The 26,522-nt window shown below is 35.6% G+C and overlaps 1 protein-coding gene across 2 annotated transcripts in view; it reads left to right on the forward strand.

Moving 5' to 3' along the window:
* The window catches only part of CBLB (Cbl proto-oncogene B), a 208,584-nt gene that overhangs the window by 100,009 nt on the left and 82,053 nt on the right, over nt 1–26,522 (forward strand). For both annotated transcript variants that reach the window (XM_024735359.1, XM_024735360.1), the window contains exons 5-8: nt 11,594–11,750; nt 17,301–17,422; nt 20,019–20,156; nt 25,001–25,088. In XM_024735359.1, the coding sequence (XP_024591127.1) occupies nt 11,594–11,750; nt 17,301–17,422; nt 20,019–20,156; nt 25,001–25,088 (505 nt within the window). The remainder of the gene's footprint in view (nt 1–11,593; nt 11,751–17,300; nt 17,423–20,018; nt 20,157–25,000; nt 25,089–26,522) is intronic.

The following is a 26,522-nucleotide window of genomic DNA, read 5'->3' on the forward strand; positions in this document are numbered from 1 at the left end:
TTTTATTTATTTATTCATTTATTTATTTTTGGCTGTGTTGGGTCTTCGTTTCTGTGCGAGGGCCTTCTCTAGTTGTGGCAAGCGGGGGCCACTCTTCATCGCGGTGCGCGGGCCTCTCACCGTCGCGGCCTCTCTTGCTGCAGAGCACAGGCTCCAGACGCGCAGAGCTCAGTATTTGTAGCTCACGGGTCCAGCCGCTCCGCGGCACGTGGGATCCTCCCAGACCAGGGCTTGAACCCATGTCCCCTGCATTGGCAGGCAGACTCTCAACCACTGCGCCACCAGGGAAGCCCTCATCTTGCTCTTGATTCTGGCCCTTATTATCATACTGGATCTTTTAGTTCTTAAACTCCCATAAGCTCTTGCTCATCCTCCATATTTATTAGTTTTCATTGATTTTTAAAGTTATTTGTCTAGCTATCTTTCCATTAGACTATAAGCCCCATGAAATCAGGCTTATTTAATCAATCTTCGTGTTTCCCAAGGTGGATCAGCACAGTGTCTCATTTGGAGACTTTCAGGAACTGTCGCTCATTTAATTCAAATGAGTTGAGCAGCAGAGGCATGTGTGTGAGTGTGTGCACGTGGGACGTGTACAGCGTTTGCTTGCCTGCTTGTTCTGGGGCAGCATGCTTAGTGCAGGCTCGCAGGCGGGTCGTCTGTGTTCAGGTTCTGACGGCAACATTTACTAGCTTTGTGACTTTGGGCAAGCTCCGTGCTTTCTTCATGCATCAGTTTCTTCATCTGTAAAATGTGGATGGTAATAACAAGAATACCTACTGTGTAGGGTTGTTGCAAAGGTTAAAAGAGCTAAAATCTACATTTCCGGCGGGTAAGACAGTGTCTGGCACTTTGTATGCACTCTGTGTTGTGGAATAATTAACCAGTTTAAACCTTTAATCTTGCTCAAAGCCCCATGAATATATTTATTATTAATTCTACAAATAATATCATTAATATTCAACTTTGCATGATAGAGGTTCTATGGTCCCTAGAAATCTAAAAGCAAAATCCAGAAAAAGTTAATAAAAGTTTTCTAAAATTGTGTATATCCCTATGTAAAAGTGAGGTAGAATATAAGAAATTGTCCTGCTGACCATGGGGGGAAAAAAAATGATCTGTTTAAAATTCAGTTCATTAATCTACCTTTGATTTCCTGGGGAAGTGGTAGGGACCTTTTTTGGTTTCCTGTGTTTTCACTTTTAATAAGAAACAAAGGACAATGGTTTCTTTACCTTTGCAGTGAGTAAGATACATTTTTTTTTTAGCATATTAGCTAGATCAGTTTTCCCTCTAATCAAAGAAAAGGGAACTTAGTCATATTTAATTAAAGGATGCACAATAGAAATGAAGAACATTTATAAGAAAAATGTGCAGCAGGAGATCTAGAGAGAAAGAAAAAAAAGAACTGAAATAGAACTAAAAAAATTGCCATTTAATATTTCTGTTATTTAGTCAACTCTTATTACTCCCTGTTTCGAAAAAGCAAAGTATCTTTATTTCATAAGGAAAATAAAATGACAGGGCTATTTTGTTCAACTCACTGCAACAAGATCCAAGACAGAAAAAGCAAATAAGATGTGAAATTATAATTTTCTACCTCTAAGCAGTATGTATTCAGTTTGGGGAGGGCAGTATATACAAAGATGATAAATATTTAAAATCAGTTCTGTCCCATTACAGAAGCGCTTAAGGAATGTCACAAATAGTAAGTGAATTATTTACTAGGGCCATCAGAGGAACACTCAGGCTGCATGGAGGAATTGGTATTTTGTATGGGTTGCACATGTGTTAATAAGGAGTACACAGGGGAGAGTACTGTGAGAGGGATGGAATTCTTATGGCGTCTGCTGTCTTTCCAAAGAAAGATGCAGAGTAACTTCAAGGTTCCATAAATGGCATTTTTTTTTTGTTGTTTTTTGTTCTTGTTCTCTTTTTCCTTCTTTTCTTCACGTTGAACTCCTCAGTAAGTGACATTTACTTCAGTGAAATCACCGTGAATTAGGTCCTGGTTCTCAGCCTTGAAACCTGATTTCATTAGAGCCATATGTTTAGAGACTGAGCATACTTTACTGAGCTCACAAACATCTATAATCCAGAATAGTGGTTTTATTAATTTACAATGATTAACGCTACTGTCAAGCAGATGGGAATGCTCTCATCACTGTTAGGTAAATTATATGTGGAGCTATATCATATCCAGAACATTCCTTAGTGAACATGGAATCTAAATATGGGGTGGTGGTTTATGACCCACTATAGGAATTCCCCTGCCTCAAGGACCAAAGTACTTACAATTGTTATTCTCTCTCTTGGACTATGCTTTGAAAGCTCTGTCCATTTTTGGCCATTTGGACTTTCTTTTTCCATATGCAAAGTCGTACTTTTAAAACTCTGTTCTTTGGAGCCCTGAGAACAATGGGAGCCCATGATGGGTTTTAAGTAGGGAAGTGGTCACACTTGGATCATAGGTGGGCTACTCTTGCTGAAGTATGGATAATGAACTTGAGCAGTGGTTTCTAAACCCATTCAGTCATATTCCTTATTACTAACTACTTTTTGAGCATACATCATCTATCTATGTATATCATCTACATACTCACATATGTATAAGATACATATTACTATACAAATAATGTGTATTCTCATATATAATATAAAGGACACATTATAATATAAATTTTTTAAATTGAATTAAAAGTGCAAGTAGAATTTCAGTCCTTTCTTCTCATCCTAAATAGGGTCATCTTGTATACCCCCGGGGTCTATGACTGCCCTGCCCCCGACCCCCCCATTCCACTTCCCACTTTAGAAACTGATAAATTAGGAGAGAAATAGGAGAGAGATAGGAGGCTGTTGTAGAAAACTAGGTGAAGATAATAATAAATTAAATAAACAAATAAATAAATAGAAGTACATGAATTTGAGAATTATATGAAGATAAAATTAACTGTACTTGATTATTAAAGTATATGAGGTACAAAAAATGAGCCAAATGTGATGCCTCAGTCTGCGATTTGAACAGCTGGGTACCATTTGCTGAGACAGGAAAAGTAGGAAGAAGAGATTTGGCAGTCAGATGAATTCAGTTTGGCATATGTTCAGTTTGGTGGGTCCAGGCAAATCCATGTGGTGATATTTATTAGTAGATTAGATATACAACCTTGAGGAAAAGAATATAGAATTAAAGACAGAGATTGACAGTACATTTATGAGTTTGCAGATTGACAGCCTGTAGAATGTTTTCCTTGGCCTCAGACAGTATTTACATTAAAAAATTAGTTGGTAACTTTTAAAATTATTGATTTTTACACAAAAATATTGTATTGAATTTCATTGAGAAATTGGAAGTGATGGCAACACTAGATATGAACTCTGACGTGGCGACAGTTGGCTAGACCTGGGTGCCAGCTACCCAGTTTAGATGTGTCCCCTCCAATTGATTGCAGTCCTTACCTGGACCTCTTTACTCATATACATTATCTGCCTGGTCTCCAGATATCTGAGTTTGTAATCTCTAAAAGCTGTGTGAAGCCATTGGACCGATTGATGTAGACCATGGAGAATGTGCAGGGAGAACAAAGAGGACAGATCCTTAAAGAATTCTGATGAATGATGTATGCACAGAGGAAATTTAAGGAATGGAGGCATCACCAGGGAAGTAGGCATAAAACCTGGGGAGTGTGGTATTATAGTTGCTAAAGGAAGATAGGATTTAAAGAAAGAGGGAGATGAATCAGAATATAGTATTGAAAGATCAATTAGATAAAGACTTAAAAGATTTCATCAGATGTGGTACAACAGGCTTTCATAACTTAGTTTATTTTCTTTTTAACATTCTGAAAGTCTCCTTTATAACCAGTCTTAATAGGCTCCACATGTTGCACTGAATAGATGTGTTGAGTTTTTGGTGTACCCTGAATAGGTGCGTTGGATTTTGCTGTGCACTGAGTAGGTACATTAAGGTGTCTGGCCTTCCACCAAGACTTGTGGTGCATTATAACCAGCCATCTAGGTGGTAGTCTGAGAATATCTTTTCTTATTTTGAAGTTTCTAAGCTCCCTAATGATAAGATAAAATTCTAACCTTGTCCTCTAAAGTTTCACCTGTTTGTATCCAGATTTTGGCTACTTATTTTACTTCCCCATCTTGAGAAGTAATTGGTTTTTGGTTTGTTTTATTTTAGCTGCTCTACCAAATGAGGAAAATACTTTCATGCCACTTCTTGAGACCATTAGTGTTTTTTAAATAATTTGGAATGTAAAGCCAATCACTAAAACTTCCAGAAATTGTGTTTCTAAAATATCATTTAAAAAGTTCTCCTGTGCAGAGCCCTGGTTTTTTAAAAGCAGACTTCACATTTCTCCATCTCTTAGTTCTAGTCAGCTGATCAGTTTGATTTAATTAATTAAAACAGTTTTTAAGCCACTTATGATCCCATTCTCAGAAGTTCTTATATTGTATTCAGAGAAACAATTATTTTCTTATTAAGTATTTAATAATGTGCCCCTGGAATCAAAGCACGTTTGTTCCTTTCTCTGTGGGATGTTTCTACCTTGGTAGGTGAAGAGAGGCACTTCCTCCTTCTGAAGCAAAGACTATGCTTGTTTACAACCCTGTAATGTAAAGATAGTATTTCTCTGCATATCCAGGGACAAGCATACTTACTAACCATTATAAAATATTTGGGTTTCCTAAGCCCTGCATTCCTCTCCAGTTACAAAAGTCACTGTGTGTGTAGGTGTCACCTGACTCTCTTTGCATCATCCTGTGGGAATTAGAGCTCAGGGAACAAGTTCCAAGAAAATGGTGACACTCTGACCACTGCTTCCTGTGAGTAACGAAGTCCTTTGGCTTTGATGCCCTGACCCACAAATACTCTTATCTTCTGCCAGCATCCATGCAACTGTGATAGGCTAACTTGTTAGCTTGCAAATAGGGTGGAATCTCAGATTTTCACAGTTCTTTAGAAACATGTTCTGCTGGTGGAGGAATTGTGACTTAAGAGCAAAGTAAATAAAGCTTCATAAAATTAATATTTAGGATTTATTTTTCATTAATAGACTGCTAATGCTTCATCTTCCTGTTTTCCTTATTCTGAATGTTGATTATCAGTAGGAAATGACAATAATTGTTTTTCTTTGTAGCTTTGTTTTTGCCTTGTTTATCTGCAGTCATCAGTAGTTTCTCTTAATAAAAAGGAATTTTGGGGAATCTACTTATGCAAAATAGTATGTACATAGTTTCTCCTGTGAGGCTTTAGTTATTGGAAATTGTATATTTTTTTTGCCTTACTTTAACTTACATATCTAGCAGACTTCACCCATTGCTTGTTAATGTAATTGACCTATGTAGAGAGATTTCTGGGGAATTTTCTTTTATTACAGACATTTTAATTTGTAGGACAGGCTGGGCTCTTAATGCTAAAAGGAGGATGTGTGGCAGAACTTTCTAATTTTAGGGTGTATAACTTACTAATTTTGTTTAATCTGAGTATCCTAACTTCTAGTATCATGAAATCATACATAATTAAAATCATACAATTATACTCTGAAAAAAATCTGGCTTTTTTCACTATTATGTTTATGAAATTCATCCATGTTCTTGCATATAACAATAGTTTGTTCATTCTCCTTGCCCCATTGTATGGCTATACCACAATTTACATATTTATTCCATTGGTGATGGACATTGGATTCTTCCTCCTTTGGATTTTTATCAGTGGTGCTGCTATGAACACTTTTTGTACATTAAAAAAAACATGTATACATTTCTGTTGTATGTATATCTAGGAGTGGTATTGCTGGCTCCTAGTTTATGCATAGTTTTAGCTTTAGTAGCTTTTAGTAAACCACCAAAGAGTTTTCCAAAGTGGTTTGCCAATTTAATCACCTATGAGGAGTGCCTGAAGGTTCCTGTTTTCCATATCCTTCCCAACATTTTATGTATCATTTGTCATTTTAAAACTTTTTAATAAGCCACTCTGGTGGGGATGAGTGGAATCTCATTTTGTTCTTAAGTTACATTTCCATGATGACAAATGAAGTTGAGTGTATATTTGTGTGTTTATTGAATATTTTGTTTTTGTGTGAGTGTGAAAATTATTTGCCCAATTTTTGAGTAGTAATTATTAATATTTAGAAGTTTTTATATATTATAGATGTGAATTTTTTGTTGATTATATTTGTGCGAATGGTTTCTCCCAATATGTGGCTTTCTTTTTCACTTTGTTAATAACATTGTTTCATGAACACAGGTTTTTAATTTATTTTTTCCTTTATCCTTTGAACATTTGGGGTCCTGTTTTAATTATTTGACTGTAATGCAGGTATTCTCTTCTGTTTCTTCCAAAAACTTTATTGCTTTATCTTTCATATTTAGGTCTAAGGTTCATCTAAAATTGATTTTCATATGGTATTAGTTCAGGGTCAAGGTTCATTTTCTTCCTTATGTATATTCATTTGACCCAGCAGCATTTATTGAAAACATCATCCATTCCCTACTGCTGTTTATATATAGTTGTTACATAACCGGTGTCCAGATATGATTGCATTTGTTTCCAAAATTTGTCTATTTGTCTCTCCTTGTGCCAATACCACACTGTCTTAACTGATGTGAAGAGTATAACTTTGTCAGTGTTTTTCTTATTGAAGTTCGGCTTGATTATTCTTGGCTCTTGGCATTTCCCTATGAAGTTCAGAATCAGCCTATCAATTCCTACTATGAAAATGTCTCCTGGAATATTTGATTGGGGTTGTAATAAATCTAAGAATCAATTTGGAGAGAATTGACACCTTTACCATATTGAGTCTGCCAGTCCATTAAAGCGTTATATCCCTTTATGTCTTCTACATCTCTGATCAAGTATGTCTGTGTGTTTATGTTGTGTTTTTGCTTGTGTTTTGTTAGCTTTATTCCCATTTATTTGATATTTTCAGATGCTATTGTAAATTTTTTAAGTTTTATTTTCTAATTATGTATTGCTTATATATAGAAATACAACTGATTTTTGCATATTTTATCTTTAGCAGCCATGTTGAATTCTCTTTTCTTCTCATAGTTTAATCTGTAAATCTTTCTGTATTTCCTAGGTAGAAAACCATTTCATAGGCAAATACTATTCTAATTTTTGTTTTTAATTGGTTATTTCTGTGATTGCAAAATATACTTGAAACAGTTTTAGTATGTCTTTTACTCCTTTAAGCCACTAGAGCATATTAGAAATATTCTGAAAGCAATTGCTTGTAATCCTACCAAGATCTAGATATCATCAATTAAAATTTGTATTGATCTCTCCAGACATTCCAGATAGTTTTCAGCATTGGATCATAAAGGACATACAATTTTTCTTTTTTTTTTAGCCACACTACGCGGCTTGTGAGATATAGTTCCCCAACCAGGGATTGAACCAGGGTCCCCGGGGCCCTTGGCAGTGAAGGCACGGAGTCCTAACCACTGGACAGCCAGGGAGTTCCCAAGGACATACAATTTTAAAAATGCTGTTTCCATTTAATGCCATGGACACTTTTCCATGACAATAAATATTTTTTCCGTATACAATTGTTAATTGCTGTAAAATATTCTAATCTATAGATATGTCATATTATTACTATCAAACATATTTGTTTTAATTTTTTGCTATTATGAACAACACTGTTGAAGAGACATGGATGAGTCTTTGCATTGCTGTGTTTTGGGGTTTTTTTTGACATAATTTCCTTCTTGAAATCCCTAGAAGTAGGCTCTTTCTGGGTTAAAATGTATAGGTTTTTGAAACTTGCTGCCAAATTGCCTTCTAGAGATGTGTAAATTTTCATTCACACCAGAAGTACACAAAAGTTCCTGTTTCCAAACAACCTAGCCTTTGTTGAGGTTCACACCTTTATTATATGGATTCTTTTTGCATATGAGTTAAAAATAAAACCTATATAGCCTTTTATGAGAACTTGTGGTTTCATGGAAATGTTTTGCCCTTTTCTTGAGTATCAGTTGCCTTACATTTTTGTCTTCAATTCCTTATTCTTTTGTGTTAAAACTGCAGGGTTTTAAAATTTAGCAAGTTGTTATCTCTCCTGACATTGTGTGAATACACTATCGCTTTTTTTTCTTAAGTCATCAAACCATTTCTCTTTAGTAGGAGAGTGGTAGTACACTCAGATTTCTAGGTTCCTCCTCTGTGAAACACTCCCTTGCCTTCCCTAGACAGAGTTTAATTACACAAATTTTAGTTGCAAAGATGAATAAGATAGTCCCTGTTTGCAAGGATCTCCATCCCCTTGGGTTCCCATGGCACATGAATCTTTTTCTGTGATAACCTGAGCACATGACACAACATAAGTTATTTACAAATCTTTCCACTTATTAGACTGTGGCTTTATTTAGATTTTTGTTCTGAAACGAGTACAATGCCTGGCACATATACGTTCTTTCTTGGGTGAATCACTTAACCTCGTTAAGCCTCAGTTTCCCCATCTCTATCTTGAGGATAAATATATTATCTGCCTCACACTGTTATTATGACAAACTCAGTACTTAATTTGGTGATTGGCAGATGTAAGTCATCAATAAATGGCAGCTCTCATTTTTTTTTCCTATTGGAAGTCTAAAGATCCTGAACTCACATTATTATTATAGGTGCCAGGCTACCCATTGGTCTTTTATTCAGTTCTTTGTGGATTGATGGCTACTTGAGCTTTTCACTGGATTTTAAAGTTAATTCAACGCGTAATTAAAGTGATTTATAATTGTAAGTGGCAAAAGGACAAATCAAAATACTTCTGGATTGGTGGGAGCTTGAAGCTTAGTTGGACCTTTTATGTTCTATTCCTTTTCTTTCTCTGCCTCTTTCCTTTTCCTAGATCTCTGCCAGCACACTGAAGTTCCTACATATTTGTAACACAATTTGCCATTAACGTTTTCTCTCACTAGGTTCATATCTAGGGGAAGAGCTTATAGAAACCACCACTCTGTGGTATGGCTACAGTTAGTTCAAGGCGTGAACAGTCATCCTCTGCCTTTCCTCCTCCACCCACAAACCTCAGGAAAGTATGTGGTAGCAACTTGAAATCCTCTTTAAAAAGTTAGATCCTTAGTGCAACAGTTGTAGAACTTTTTTTTTTTTCCCAGAAATAATTGTACTCTATTTCTCTTCTTCACTCATGAACCTGCCCGCCCCACCGTTGCTCCCACCTTCTTCCCATGGTGGGTATTTGGCTCAGCTGATCAAGGGAAGGGTATCTGTTGTACAAAGTTTTATATATAGTAAGTTAACCAAGTAATGCCCTTTCTTTTTAATCCCTGTTACTACCCTTAATTAAGGTTCTGTTTGGACGTTAGGTTTATCACAAGGGAACTGGGGGAAAGTCTCATTTGCACAAGGACTGTGCAAATGTAGCTTGCCCCTTTGGAAACTGTCGTTCCAAAGTGGTAAATTAGGCTACAACTTTAGAAGTTTGTTCATTTTTTAATAATTTGCTCAGGGAAATCACTGGTTATTCAGAAGACTTACGATCTGCATGCACTTTAAATATTAGGATGAGGATAATTTTTATGGTAATGGATATCGAAAGGTGTCTGTTTAGCCAGTCTGTTTACTTTTTCTAATATATACACAAGACAAAATTCTCTAAACATTTCTATACAAAAGAGAAAACACCCTTCTTAAATCAGTAGTTCTTTGTTTACTGGGTTTGTTTTTTTTTACTTTGAGTTTTATGGTTCATGTCTCTTTTGTGTATTGAATATTTGAAATTTTAATTTGGAAAAGCAAACTGCTTCTTAGGCAGTACTTCCAAGGTAACTATAATGAAGCTGGACATAATTGCATATCTACACTTTGCCATAAATCAATAGCCTTCTAATGTTATCAAAAGTTTTCATTGTTACTTTAAAACAGCAGCATCTTGTTAACCTTAATGAGAGCCTGATGTGTGTTTCTTCTAAATGGCTTCTGATGTGGTGTCTCTCTTCGGTTCTCTGTGGTTTCCTGTTTTTTTCATACATAGAGAAAAGCCTTTTGATGTATTCAGCCTCATAATCTTTTTCTTTTAATAGCATATCAAACACAAACTTTCTTATATATACAGCATAGCATTGTAAGCCTGTTTCACCATTCATTTATTCATCTTGCCACAGATCACTCTTTCTCTGGAATTCCTCCAGCACTTCCTTAGATACCCTTTCTGTATTCTTTAGCATTACAGTTCTCATTTCTACCCTGAAAGAGTGTGTTCTTCAAGGGCAGAGATAGTATCTCGTATATCCATAATTGTATTTCTCCACAGTGTCCTGCCTTAGCAATGAATAGATCACATAGACTGGTGACGCTCAGTGAGTTGCCCCCAGCCCATCCACATCAGCATCACCTGGGAACTTGTTAGGACTGTAAGTTCCAAGGCCCCACCCCAGTCATGCTGAATCAGGATATCTTGGGTTGAGGATCAGAAATTTCTGTGCTAACAAGCCCTTCAGTGATTCTGATGCATGCTCAAGTTTGACAGCCACTGCAGCAGATAATTATCGAATGAATCTGAAAGTTTTACATTTATGGTGCTGCTTCACTGGGAGGATTAGTATCAGATGGGGCCAATTTTGTCCATTCAGCCTGAGTTTTATTTCTCAAGAGATACAAGTAAAGAAAAACCTAAGATTTAAATATTTGCAACCTTAGAAGAGGGTGTATATAGCTTTTATGCTGTCCTGCTATGAAAACTGCAGCTTAAAATGTTTAAAATATGAAATGATTGCTTTCTTCCACCTGTTCAGGAATAGGCATTTAACATTCCAAAAGGAGGAAAAGTAAGGAACGAATAATGGATGTTACTTGTTTTCATGGTGGGGAAGAGGTGGGTGAATGTTGGAAACTGGTCAGGTAGAGGATGGGTTGGAAGACTTTCCCCTGGGTACCATTCTATGCTCTTCTAAATTTTTGAACCCTGTAAGTGCATTATGTAGTAAAATGCTGATATGGGGTATTTAATAAGATTAAATTAATGAATAAGTTGAATAAAGAAGTTTCCATATGATAGCCAGTGGGGTTGGTTAAAAGTTATTAAAATTTCCCTTTGCATTAATATGAAAGGTTAGATAAAATGGCTTTCCATCTCTGTAGAACATTATCGGGGTGGTGGCAGAAATGTCTTAATGACTTTCCACCTGAACTTTCTTATGCAGTGAACAAAGAATTCTTACTGTTATATGAATCCATCATCTTGTTATTATTTTAAGAAAATAAATGGAGGGGAAGAATTTAACTTGATTCAAAGTTACATAACCTTGCATACACAAATGAAGAGGTCAGACCTACAGGACATTGATCTAATACCTTCTTCTGAAGTACTTTTAGAAGTATCTTGATAGGCAAGGAGAGAAAAATTGATTTACATTTTTGTCACATTCTTAGCAAATGGAAAATAATCTGGTTAGCAAAACCCATTACATATGTTCTGAATTATGAACAGTATTCTCAACTGTTTGTCTTTTAGTACAAATGCAATTATATTAATGGTATGATTGAATTGTGCTGTTTCAATGGAAGGTATGTCTTAAATGACAGTTGATTCAATTTTTTTTTTTTTTTTCTTCTCTTGCACAGAACTATTGTACCATGGAAAGTATTCAGACAGTGCCTTCATGAGGTCCATCAGATTAGCTCTGGTCTGGAAGCAATGGCTCTAAAATCAACAATTGATTTAACTTGTAATGATTACATTTCAGTTTTTGAATTTGATATTTTTACCAGGCTATTTCAGGTAAGCTTTGTATTTGCTTAATCCTGCCCTCTCTTCCACTTCCCTCCCTTCTGTGTGTGTGTATGTGTCTCTTTTTCACACACACATGCATACATACAAATATATGGGAAATGGTCTCATTTTTGGTAGTCTGCAATTTTAAAGCAAGATTTTTTGGTCATTGCTGTAAGTTTAGAGTTTGAGTTTGGAGGATCTGGTGTTCTAAGCCTTGAGGTTGCTTATTAGCTTTGAGAAGAATGATGTAAAGGAGCTTTAAAGTCCCTATTTGGTTTCTCACTTTACTTTGTTGTTCATTTTAGCCCAGTAACTGATAGAATGCACGTTTTTTTTTTTTTTTTTTTTTTTGCGGTATGCGGGCCCCTCACTGTTGTGGCCTCTCCAGTTGTGGAGCACAGGCTCCGGACGCGCAGGCTCAGCGGCCATGGCTCACGGGCCCAGCCGCTCTGCGGCATGTGGGATCTTCCCAGACTGGGGCACGAACCCGTGTCCCCTGCATTGGCAGGCGGACTCTCAACCACTGTGCCACCAGGGAAGCCCAGAATGCAGGTTTTATAGGTGGGCATTTGCTGAGGTTGTATCCCAACTTCTTCTCCCCTTTGCCTCCCACATTCATTAGGTGAGAAGGGAAAATAGTGAACCTGGAAATAAATAGCAAACTCATCCTTTTCTGTATAGGAGATTACTGTGATGTGTACTGTTTTTACAGCTTGCTTTGCTCTTTCATCTGTATATCACAAACATTTTTCCGTGTCAGTGAGTATTTTCATCAATATAATTTTCAATTTTCAGTTGCTACAGAATATTCCATCAAAATAATCTGTCATTAATTTAGCAAATCTCTCATTTGGGAAATTTAGATTTGTTTTCCTGGTTTTTTTCCCCCTAATATAAATGACTTTGAGATTAACCTTCTTGTCCTGTTTATTGTTTTTGGTTTTTAATCATTCTTTTATAATTGTCTTCACATAGCTATTCAGAAGCAGGTGTCACATAATAAAAGCTGGGTGCCATCATTTTGTATTTTTGTATGTGTTGATAGAATTACCCTAAACATGAAGACTTGAAATATGCTTTGAATTTGCCTCTGCCACTAAATTGCATATCATCTATGAGATTCATTTCAAGTAGTCACAAAGTGAGAACCCCACCTAAAATCTTTATGATTCTAATAATATCAATTATATAGCAAGTGATGTTAATTGATCAAAAACCAGGCTTGCTTATATTCTGACATTTTTTTTTATTATTTTAGTCTTCAGTAAAATTTATTCTGTTTGAAACATGCTTTCAACAAATGTTAGAGTATAATATTGGTTTTCGTGTTTCTCATGTTGTAAGAATTTTGCTTCTCTGATTTATGACCCTGCTTGGTACTCACCCGCAAAGATCGGGTAACTGAATTATGTAAGAAAACAAGATTGCATGGGATTAACTTTTAATTTATGAAAGAATCCATTAACAGAGGGCAAATTAACTCTTGCCAACAATACTTATAGAATACATTTTACTTTATTACAACTTTATAATCATAATTCTACCTAGACGTATAGAATAGGAAATTAGACAAATGACTGCAGGAAGTATGCTTTTGGATATTTTCAGTTTACAGTAGTTTCATTATTATTCCCTTGGTATATGTACGTTGTCAGTTAATGTTTTTCCAATGACTTTAGGATACATTTTAGGAAAAGGTTGTGTTATCTGATACTGATTATTTTATAATGGAACCTCTCCTTTCTTTAAAAGTTTCTGATAATTTTACAAATACTTCATTTATTTAACATGATACCAAGACATTCTAATAGTAGATGCTTTGCTTCTTCCCCTTGAGAAGGAAGAGAACAAAAGTTATTTTCATACATTAAGCCTAGCTGTTTATTCTAGGAAGAGTGTATTTTCTGTGGGGAGCCTAGATGACTTTTTAGTGAGGCTGTTAAATACTAGAACGCCTCAGAGTTATATATCAAAGGTATGAGGGCAGCTTAATGTTGGTTAAGCACTTACCCAAACAGCTGCTTAATATGTGTACATATTTTCTTATAAGCTGTTTCACATTAAAACAGCCCAAGTAATCTCAGCACGCTAAGGCACATATATCTTATTTATGCTCATGGGGATGGGAGAGGAAAAGAATCTTTTAAGTAGAGCTACTATGAAAAGTATTAGATAACAAAACCAAAACCTTACTAGCGGACCAAAGAATGCCTAGTGTCTTTTAAAACTCATAATTACAGCAGTAGCTAAAGAACTTTTGTTAGCCCCTGTGTGTTTCTCAGATTCTTCACCTCTCCCGATTTCATTATGCTTAGACTGTAATCATACATGTGCTTCAAAATACAATAAAACTGGTTGTGTGCACAGAAAGTACATGTATGAACTCTTACTGATCTTTTATTTTTACATAACTTTAACAATTGAATAATATTTTCTTGTTATAGTTGTGTATTCTATATGAAAGATGTAAGTTTTGTGGCTACTGTAACTGCATGAACATATATTCTGCTATAGCTGTGATATTGGTGGTTAATTGGTAGTGACTCCTTCTAGCATTAAATCGTTGGGAACAGGGTATTTAACAGAGTGGCATCTGAAAGAGGGCAGGGTACACCGTCAGGATTGAGGTTTGACATAGAAAACTAGCATAAGGGTTTGCAGAAGGTGTCGGTGGAGGTGAGGAGATGAAGTTGAGACTTGCCTAGGAAATGAAAGAAGCAAGAAGCTGGTGGATTCTGGTTTCCCCTTTTTCCTGTCTTCCCTCATCCTCATATTTTGCCAGAACTTGAACAAGTGCTGGGAGTCACTGGAGAGGTCTTGCATGGTCACCTTCCTCTGTCTACATTAAACCTTATCTCTCTCCCCTCCACGTAGTTCAGAGATGCTGGGATCGGCAAGTGCTCAAGTCCTGAAATGGAAAGACAGGGCTTTTGCTTTCCTCTTCCCTCTCCCTGGGGCTGCTGCTCCCTTCTCCTTCCATTTCCCCACTGTAAGAGAAGACTGGGTTGTTGAGAAATGGGGCAGTAAATGGGATGAGTAGGTGCAGGATAAGGAATGAGTGGTTTGGGGCAATGTACTGTTGACTGTGGAATATATAGCATTGTGGAACAGGGAGAAAAAGAAGAATAAGAAAGTCATCTATTGTAGTGAGGATTAAGAGAGTATCTGGGCAGACCAGCTGAGGCCCTACTTCCAATGTAGGTTGTAAGTTGGTAAATGGTGAACACAGTGGCCTTTGGGAGAATGGAGGGACTGGTCTTCTTAATTCACTTTATTAATTTCTGTAGTCATTTAAGAATCTCCAAATAACTTGGTGTTGGTGTGTGAGAAAAGATTTCCTATAACCTAAAAACAAACTGTGAAAACCACCATTCTCCCATCACTTTGTTTTGCCTCCTTTAAGCCATTAGTTGGCAAAATACTTTAAACACACACACACACACACACACACACACACACACACACACACAATACAAAACTACCAGGTGTTTCTGACTGTGGGTTGCATTCTCAAGAAAAATAGTACACAGACTCTTTCTATAACATAAATATTGTTGCAGTTAGAATCTGGCCCTCTGGATTATTACTAAGAAATGGTTGCTAAATACTGCAGCGTTTGGCTCCAAACTCCAGTTTCATTTTTTTTTTTTTTGCTTGTATTTGATCTGTGCATTGGCTCTCTATAAAGTTGAGCATTTTGTAAAACAACTCTTTAATTAATTTGTGTGGATTTTAATGGAAGTGACCCAAATATTTTGTATCTTTTTCATCCTTGTCCTTTGTAGATGAGGAAGTAGAACAGAACAAAACAAAACAAAACTCAGTGACTATAATAGTAATTTTTCGGTTTTTCTAAACATATGCTAATACTCTTCCAAGTATTGTTTATGTAGTTTTTAGTCATCCCTTAAGAAGAAAATTAAAAACATGTTTTTTGTTTTTGTTTTTTTCAAGTACATAGACAGAACCTCTCAAAATAAGTGTCTCCAGAGCTCATTTTTCCCCACTTAGGTATTTTAGTGTGATGGGGAAATACCCTAAAGATTTTTCTTGTTATTTTGGAAAAGGTTAAACTCTTCATTACTAAATCATTCTTTCCCTTGTTATCCTCATCTCAAGGGATACAATCCTTAAAGAATTGCGCCTTGTAAATTTGAAACTTGCTTAACAATCACAAGGAACAAGTCTCAAAACAGACAAAAGCAGGAGCCCTCCACCAATAATCATGTCTAGGATGACTATTTCAACAACTATCACTTGGCAACACAAAATACCTTGTTTTTTTTCTTTTATGTAGAAGATTTGAGTTAATAATCTGGCACATCAGATAGAGTATGCTGCCAATTCCTTTGGATAAATGTAGCTTCAGCCTTAAAGATACGGCAGAGATGACTCATTCACACCCTCAAGCAAAGTTGTCTATTACTGGCTGCCTTTTTTCTCTTGCCATGGTAACTGGAGGGACAACTAATCCTATTAAAGAGAGAACGATACAAACCCTTTATGTGTGCGTGCGTGTGTGTTTGTGTTTATTTCTGCAAAAGATTTTTACAGAGCTCACCTCTAAACCATAAACTTTTCTGAGTTTGTGATTGTACACGGATAAACCAAATGTGAGTACAGTAGTCTGTTACCATGGGAGTCGAGGCCTTGCAGACAAGTCACTCAGTAGAGGACCTCTTCAGCTATTCCCCCAGCCTGATCACTATGCTCTGACACTGTGCATTAGTGCCTGGTCTCCCTTTGGGAAGCAAGACAGGTGTGTTCCTTGTTCTCACGTAGCTTATGGCCAATGTGTAGACTTTGCTAAATCACTTACATTCCATGATGGAGTTTTTTGTTCTACAAAGTGAGATGTCTAAATGCAGAGTAGTGAACAAAACAGACACACAGGGAGATGAGGCATGAGGTGAGAGTTAGTGGTTTTAAATAGGGTGGTCTGAGAAGGCCACATTGAGGAAATGACATTTGGAGAGGAAGCAGTCACATGGATGTTTGGAGAAAGAATTCAGGTATAGGGATCAGCAAGTTCGAAGCCTCTGAGGTGAGAGAATATAATTATGTTCAGGCCAGCAGCAACAAAGCCCGCGTGTCTAGAGGAAAGGCAGAAAGTGGGAGAGTCACAGCAGATGGGGACAAAAAGGGAACTGGGGCTCAACCCTGCAAAGGTCTTTCTAGGCCATTTATAAGGACTTTGGCTTTTACTCAAAGTTAGAGAGTTTTGAACAGAAGAGTTGATGTGGTTTATGTTTCAAACTAATCACAACTGCTGTATTGGGAATAGAATTTGTAGAGAAGAGATTATGTGGTTTTCCTTTTTGCTTTCTGTATTTTATTCCTAAGAAATCTGTTTTCTGCATAATCATATTTCTCCAAAAAGAAAATATATAATTGCATGTTTGCTGTTAGGTACTAGAATTTGGCCTAAACCCCGTAAGCTCATATTCACTTTAAACATATCCAGGAGAATTTTAGTATGTGTATTAAATGATGGGTTGCTGTGTAATTGATAGTTGATATTCTCTAGGTAATCTTTTAATTTATTTATATTTTTAGCCTTGGGGCTCTATTTTACGGAATTGGAATTTCTTAGCTGTAACACACCCGGGTTACATGGCATTTCTCACGTACGATGAAGTAAAAGCACGGCTACAGAAATACAGCACTAAACCCGGAAGGTAAGACTTTTTGGCAGTAATATTATGTGATATGTGTAAAGATGAAAAGTCCTCTGTGGTTCATTCCTAAGTAAATCAGTAACACCCATAGGGATGAGGGGAGGGAAATGCTAATAGACCAAAACAGTGCTTCTTAATTCAGTTCTTTAAATTGGTACGTTATGCTTGTTCTGAAATTTAGTGTTCATAAAGTGAAAAAGGATATGGTAGTATGTAATTTGATGAATTTAGAAAGTAAGTCTCAGTTTCAAATTGGAGTAGGATATTAGCATATTAACTGTTTTCATGACACATGTTTATGTATAAAATTAGATGTGTATATTTAAATACTTGAATATTGTGCTAATGACAAAATAAATCAGTTTCATGTTCATTATTTTAAGGTATTTTTTCAAGACATTCAATTTGGTTCTATGATAATCACATAATTACATATAAATACATATTAATGCATGTAAGTACATATAAGTATACATATACATGCATGATAAACACATGTAAGTACATAGACATATAAGCCCATTGTTAACAATCCAAACCAGTTTCATGTCCTTGAGAACGTCTTCCATAAGACCTCATGCTTGATGTTGAAATTGAGTGAAACTCAGAGCTTGGCTGTGTGATCAGCCCCTCTGGCTTTGACCGAGAGAGCACACCTTATTAATGGCAAATCTGGGCGGGAGAAAGTCTGTCTCTCCCCTGGTGCAGGCATTTTCCCCACATGCGGTCTAGAAATGCACCAGGCACATAGTAGACATTCGTGCTGTGGCAAGCAGTGTGCTGGGTGCGACACTAATGACAGTGGAGATCTGCCTTCCTTCACTCTCATGTTTTAGTAGGAGACACCATCCCAGGGTTTGTGAGTGCACTGACTTTCACATAGGGGTCATTTCATTTTAGGAATGAATTTGGTGGTTTTTTAAATCTACCTTTTTCTTCTAATATCGTTTTATTTGATTTGTAGTGCAAATGTCATTTAGCAAAGTCTTTTTGAGTACAGTCAGTTATTGATGATTCCTTTCTTCTCTGCCATAATGAAACATTTCCACCTTTTTTATTTTTAAGAATTGATATGGTATATTAGAAGGAGGTATTGGGTACAGAAAACAGTGTGGCTCCTGTGGAGTCGTTGGTTTAGACTGAGAGCTGGTTCTCATTGTGACCACAAGAGCAGGCCATTGACAGTGGCTTAGGTGAGTCATTTTGTTTCATTCAGGGATCTCTCATAACCAGATTTTTCCATAACTTTTCACTGGCATCAAAGTATCTTCTTGCTTCTGGAGTATGATTTGAAGGATGTAATATGGTTGGAATCACGGAATCATGCAAATTTAACACAGACGTCATTTGGGAAATTATCTTGTCCAATTTTAAATAAATAAAGTAACTGAGTCCCTTTTGTGTTCTCTTGTTCAAGATCATGGAGATAATTAATGGCAGTGTTGGAAGCAAAAGCCAGGTCTCATTGCTGTTGGAATAGTTCTCTTAAGATAGTACCCTCTGAAAGGATGTTTTCCTTTCCTTCCCTTCTTGCCCTGTAACAATGATTTCTTCGAAGTTTTAGGTAGTTAAAGATGAAATGATTAGACTGTGGTAAACTGTTACAGGTAAGGTGTGATGGGGTGTTTAGGAAAACTCAGTGAACAAATCAAATGACTTTGACAAATATTTGCTGGATATGTGTTTAAGTGGTTCTTTCTCTTGGAAAGTGGTTCATCTCTTTTGCTTCATGGTAAAGAAAATAGTTGGGTTTATTACAAGGACATTTGAGTTCTTCAGGATGTACTTTATTTGGGATCCAACTGACAGTCATAATAAGTCTGTGTGGAATTACTTTGTGTGATTACGATTAAGGATCCTAATAAGGGACAGGTTGATATTTATTTTCCGGCTTTCTAGGAGAATATGTTTTTAGAGTTTCTTGAAAAGTCCTTTCCAAAATTTCCAAAACCAATATGAAGTTCTTAATATTTAAAAATCATAACTTCTGGGACTTCCCTGGTGGCACAGTGGTTAAGAATCCGCCCACCAATGCGGGGGACACGGGTTCGATCCCTAGTCTGGGAAGATCCCACATGCCGCGAAGCAACTAAGCCCGTGCGCCACAACTACTGAGCCTGCGCTCTAGAGCCCATGAGCCACAACTACTGAGCCCGCGTGCCACAACTACTGAAGCCCATGCGCCTAGAGCCTGTGCTCTGCAACAAGAGAAGCCACCACAATGAGAAGCCCATGCACCACAACAAAGAGTAGCTCCCGCTCGTCGCAGCTAGAGAAAGCCCACATGCAGCAACAGACCCAAAGCAGCCAAAAATAAATAAAATAACTAAGTTAATTTTTTAAAAAATCACAACTTCTTCCTTTCTTTAAAAACCCAGTTTTCTTCAAAGATGAAACCACTTAAATGGAATTATTATCATTGCTTCTTTTACAGATGAATAAATGGAGAAGGAAAATGGTGTAAAAATAAGTTTGAAGATAGAAATTCTAAATGATTCTGTTTGTTCTTTCACTTAAGAAAAATCTAACAGATTGTTTAGTAGTAGTTAGCTTACATTTTGAATGTGATTAAACGTAATTTTCTTATGTTTCACAGCTACATTTTCCGGTTAAGCTGCACTAGGTTGGGACAGTGGGCCATCGGCTATGTGACAGGGGATGGAAATATCTTACAGACCATACCGCACAACAAGCCCTTATTTCAAGCCCTGATCGACGGCAGCAGGGAAGGATTGTAAGTATGAGACATGGGAGTTGGGGGTGCTTATTATTCACAGATGTGGAAGATAGAGACCACTTTGTGATGGAGGGAATGGATAGTGAGGCTGATGTTCAGGCTGGTTTTTATTTCAAGACTAATTAATGGATGTTCCTTAGTTTTTATTGTTCATCTCTTAAAATAGTCATTTTAAGGTAACCTAATTATTTGATATATTTTTTTCTAGCATGGGCTAAACAATCTTCGGGTCTCAATATTGTTTTACAAATATTAGAAGTATACAGTTGCATAGGTACAGTTGGAGAATGGACTCAGTGGAATGATTATTTGATTGTTCCCTACCTAGCTCTGCTCCTGTGCTCCCACATTGCACTCCCAGTCAGTGTAGGGCCTCTGAATCCTGTTGGGATCATGAGCAGATTCTGACCGGCTCTGTTTTGGGCCCATTGGTGAAGTTGCAAAGGGTTCCTCTGTTCATGGGGTTGCTGCAGACAGCTCACAAAAGCAACCCCCCAAAGAGCCATCCATCAGCTCTTCTCTCTCAGAAGAATACAACTGGTTATTAAATGGGCCTGGGACTTCATTTCCGTGGGGAGCACCGTGCTGGTGTGTCTCTGAAACGTGTCTTCCTTCTCTCCGCCTTCCTCCCTCTGTTGCTCCCTCTCTTTCGTCCTTTCTGTTCTTTGTTTTTTTTGTGTTGTTGTTGTTTTTTTTAATTGAAGTCTAGTTGCTGTACAATATTATATAAGTTACAGGTGTACGGTATGGTGATTCACAATTTTTAAAGGTTATACTCCATTTATAGTTACTATAAAATATTTGCTATATTACCTGTGCTGTACAATGTATCCTTGTAGCTTATTTTATACCTCTTACTCCCCTTCCCCTATAGTGCACCTCCCCCCTTCCCTCTCCCCATTGGTAACCACTAGATTGTTCTCTGTATTGGGAGTCTGTTTCTTTTTTGTTATATTCACTAGTTTATTGTATTTCTTAGATTCCACCTATAGTTGCTATCATTGAATTTAAGTGTATAACATAGCAAATAAATTCCAACATCAAATTACAATGAATTTTTGTATCTTTCACAGGAAAAGAACTTATTAACTAAAGGTAGTTTAAAATTAGATGTAAAACGGTATATATTGGGATAATTCTTTAAAATAATTGACTCCTATTGCCTCATGTAACCCTTAAATTGCTAGTTCTACTTTTTATGTTCACTGGTAATACCACATTTTCTTTTTCTTCTTCTTATCCTTTTCTCATCCCTTCCCTTCTCTTCATGTCTCCCTTCTTTTACTCACATCAATAATAAATCCACATTCCAGAATTGTATGTTAATAGCTAAGTTCAGTTTATCTTAAGCTGTTTTTTTTTTAAATTTAGAAATAGATAAATTCTCCTTTGCTTTTTAGGTTAAGATTGCCTTTCTTCTCCATACATAAAGTTTAGACAATCTGATGGGTCCCTTCATAGTAAATATGTCTTTCATTCATTTTAGTCATATGCCATTCCCTTCACCCTTTTGTGGTATTTTCAGTGTCACCTCCATCTCACTGACTTTTCTTGTCCTTTGCCTTGCTGAGTAACTTAGAGACATATGTGCTCCTACTTGCTGCGGCATGGACTGTGATAGAAGCATAGCAAGAGAAAGTCCACCAGAAAGAGCAAATAGTTTAAATTTTCCAATAGCAAAAAGTTTTACTTTTCCAAAGTAATTGCAAAAACAAAGAAAAAAACGTGATGAGATCTATGTGAAGAGATAGAAGTTGTGAATTTTCGAGAAATAGTTACATAAGAATTGTATGGCAAACTGGTACCAAATGTTTATTTCTCTTTTTTTTAATTATCATAAATTTGCTATTCTGTCATTTATACCTTACCTCTGGTGCATCAAAGATTCACATGTGTAGCTTTCTATTCACTATGATAAGAGGACTTTTGTTTTGAAGAAAATGTGCTTCAGAGTTTTAATTTATAAAAAAGAGGTTATGAGTCAGTATATCTGTAAATGGAGTAATTTTGATATAGCTTTTTTTTAAAAATATCTTTATTGGAATATAATTGCTTTACAATGTTGTGTTAGTTTCTTCTGTATAACAAAGTGAATCAGCTATATGTATACCTGTATCCCCATATCTCCTCCCTCTTGTGTCTCCCTCCCACCCTCCCTATCCCACCCCTCTAGGTGGTCACAAAGCACCCACCGAGGTGATCTCTCTGTGCTATGTGGCTGCTTCCCACTAGCTAGCTATTTTACATTTGGTAGTGTGTATATGTCAGTGCCACTCTCTTATGTCATCCCAGCTTACGTTCCCCCTCCCCATGTCCTCAAGTCCATCTCTACGTCTGCGTCTTTATTCCTGTCCTGCCCCTAGGTTCTTTAGAACCATTTTTTTTCTTTAGATTCCATATATATATATGTTAGCATATGGTGTTTGTTTTTCTCTTTCTGACTTACTTCACTCTGTATGATAGACTCTAGGTCCATCCACCTCACTACAAATAACTGAATTTCATTTCTTTTTATGGCTGAGTAATAATATTCCATTGTATATATGTGTCACATCTTCTTTATCCATTCATCTGTCGATGGACACCTAGGTTGCTTCCATGTCCTGGCTATTGTAAATAGTGCTGCAGTGGACATTGTGGTACATGACTCTTTTTGAATTGTGGTCTTCTCAGGGTATATGCCCAGTAGTGGGATTGCTGGGTCGTATGGTAGTTCTATTTTTAGTTTTTTAAGGAACCTCCATACTGTTCTCCATAGTGGCTGTATCAATTTACATTCCCACCAACAGTGCAAGAGGGTTCCCTTTTCTCCATGCCCTCTCCAGCATTTATTGTTTGTAGACTTTTTGATCATGGCCATTCTGACTGGTGTGAGGTGATACCTCATTGTAGTTTTGATTTGCATTTCTCTAACGATTAGTGATATAGCTTATTTATATTGTTATAATGCTTTACATCTATTTTTCAAAAGTCAATCAAAATTAACAGATTATAATATCATAATCAGTAGTCTAGCCTCCAAACTCCTGTGCAAATTAGCTGTTAATATTTACACACACACACACACACACATACAACACACACACATCTTCAGAGGGGTTTAGCTAGTTGAATTTGAAATTTAATGATAGATTACATTAAAATCTGATCAGATTAGGTTTTTGATTAGATTAAAATATTAGCATTTTAATTAGATAGGTTTTTTGTTTGTTAGCTTTTTTTCCTTAAGATCAGTAAAAACACAGGATATCATCTGGTCCAACTATCAGGGTCAGCTCTCCTTTCCATATAGTTAATCTGATATTGTAGGACATAGGTGATAAAGAAGTTTACTCTGATAACTAGCCAAGATTCCTTATTCCTTCATTGCCATTGGAAAGGGCTCATCAGTAGCACCCCAGTATACTGGGGACAGTAATCACTGAAATGCTCCTTATACATTAAATAGAACCATTTAACCTTTCCTCTAGCAACCTTATTGTCATTTTGTAATCTTTCATTTCTAAATTCTTCCTAGAATTCTACGTTTTTGAAGTGTGATGAACAAAATATATAATAATATTTAAAACTGGCCATTTTAGGGTGTAAAAAAAGAGAGTTACCAACTTTTGCTTATCACTCAATATTTGTAGAATTGTATCCCAACCCTATAATGACATTCTAAATTTGTATCATAGTCAGATGTAGTCAACTCCTTTTCCTAAATCTTAAAAAAAAAAAAAAAAAAAAAAAAAAAAAAACAACAGTCACTGATATGCTCCTTACCATGTGAGAATTATCTATCCTCTAGGTTCATTTTTTCCTGGTTTACTTGGGTAATTTAAAATACTTACTAACATTCTTATAGACTCTTTATTTAAGGATAAATAGTTTTTGTTACTTCACAGAATAGTTTTAGTATAGTTTTGCCCTTTAAAATATTCACCACTGTAGTATTATGTTCTTAATTTTTCATTCAAAAATCTAGAACAGAAAGATAGTAAGCAAAACCAACTGTAACTTAATAAATTGATGAAATCCAGCAGTAATATTACTGCTTTCTTAATCTAAAATATGTGTTTACCAACACAGTAAACTTCATTTTTTAATGAATTTCTGAATGAGTAAAAGCTGGTTTAGTACAGTAAGACAGCACTATAACTTTTAGTTCTTATTTTAATTCTCTCTAATAATGGAACCTTATATTTATAAACCATTCTGTTTGTACCTTGATTTGAAGTAAGTGAAACATGGAATTGTAACATTTTTAAATTTCTGCAGTAAACGTGTATGTGTGTGTGCACATGTGTATATGTGTCAGGATAAGTGGAAGGTGAAACAGAAAGAAAGAGGATGGGAAACTGGAGAAAGAAAACACCACGGAAGTGTTTGAATAACTTTTGTTGGAAAATTGTGGGCTTTAATTCTATTTTTCTTTCCCGGTGGTACTAAGCATTGTGTAAAATGATACAGTTAATGTTAACTGTACTTCAGATGAAAGACGTAATAATTGCAAATAGGTGTATATTCAAAGTATTTTGGAATAGAATATGAATAACCAGGAAAATAAATTTTTAACTTACCTATACATATAGTAAAGGTATTTAATTGAAAATGATTGCTTAATGGCTGAGTCCATATTCATTGTATATTTCCTTTATGAAAAAGATTCCTAGATTTTAAATGTCCTAAAAATAACTTGTAGTATTATGGAAACAGTGATAGAATAAGTTCTTGATGTAAGTTACATAAAAAGGAAACATCCAAATGTCTGTTTGAATATAGAAGAATCTAATTAAATAACTTTAAATGCAATTAAGACTTGTATATTTATGTTAATGAAATTTCTGTTTATAACCCAGCTATCTTTATCCTGATGGGAGGAGTTATAATCCTGATTTAACTGGATTATGTGAACCTACACCCCATGATCATATAAAAGTTACACAGGTAAGGACAATTTCTGGAGACATATTTATAATTAGTAAGTATCTCCAAAAAAAAATAAGTATCTATGATGACTTTGAAATAAATAAGATTCTTATAGGTAAAATCATGTGCAGGTATTTAATGCAAAAGATATTTAAGGAATTTTAAGAGTGTTTGAAAAGAAATTACATTATTTTCTGCATTTTTTTGATAAAAGGTTCTGCTTTTAATATTCTTGCTTCCAATATAATATTGGCATTTATGTGGGGAGATAGATAAATAAATCCATAGGTAGGTAGATGGATATGAGGGGAGAGCTATAGTTTTAGAAAACTCCAAAGAAGATTAGGTTAATTATATGCATTAGTTTTTAGAGTCAAATGAGTAATTGAAGCCTATTGTAGACAATAATTATATTCTTATAAATCCATTGTTGGCAGCCTCATAGGTTATGAGTGGGAGTATAACTTGGTAAAGCCTTTCTTGAGGTTGATATTCAATAATTATCAAAATCTAAAGATCTTTGACTCTAGATTCCATATGCATATCACTTGCATATACACAAGAAGATCTATACACCAGGATGTTTACTTTAGCATTTTTCATAAAAATGAAATATTACAATATACCAAAATATTCAGTCATAGGTTAAATATCATTGTATACTCATACTGCATATACCATAAAGTCTTTAACAGGAGGAAGGTAGCTCTACTTATTCACATGGGAACTTCTGCATCTTATGTGAAAAAGTTATGGAAAGCTTAATTATGTAACATTTTATTTTGTAAAATTATATCACTTAAGTTCAATTTTGTAAATAAATAAAAAATTACCATATATGAACATATGAATGTGCTTTTAAAGAATAAAAATAGAAAAACACCAATCTGGCAACAGTCTTTAACTGAGAGAGAACTTGAATATTTTATTTTACATGTAGTTAAGTTTAAAAATTTTTATAATTTAGATATTTTGTGCTTTGTATAATAAGACTGTAATAAAAAGAAATTATACGTTTTGGGGAAGACAACAGATAATTTTTAATTTTATTTCTGGTTCTCCAGATTTCAGTCTCAGTGGTCTTGATATTATTATGTGAAACACACTTCCTGACATGGGTACTGTGTGTGGGCAGTTTTTAAAATTTAATATATGAAAGCCATTTAAAAAATTATTTAGTGATTCTCTATTTTCTAATATATGTAAAAAGACACGAGATAATTCCTCATTATAAATCCATTTTTTTTTAATTGTTTAAAAATTCATATTCAGGAGTAGTATCATTCTCTTAAATTACTCATAAATATTTGATTAGCTTACATCTTAGGTTGTATTGAATTCTGCAGCTGTGATTTTAGCCTATTTTAATTTTTTTATAATTATAAATTGGCCCTTTGGATTTCATAACCAATATAGATACTTGTCTATTATTTTAGGGATTTCAGTGATATA

This window comes from Neophocaena asiaeorientalis, unplaced genomic scaffold (assembly GCF_003031525.2).
Source record: "Neophocaena asiaeorientalis asiaeorientalis breed wild unplaced genomic scaffold, Neophocaena_asiaeorientalis_V1.1 scaffold136, whole genome shotgun sequence".
NCBI classification, from domain to species: domain Eukaryota; kingdom Metazoa; phylum Chordata; class Mammalia; order Artiodactyla; family Phocoenidae; genus Neophocaena; species Neophocaena asiaeorientalis.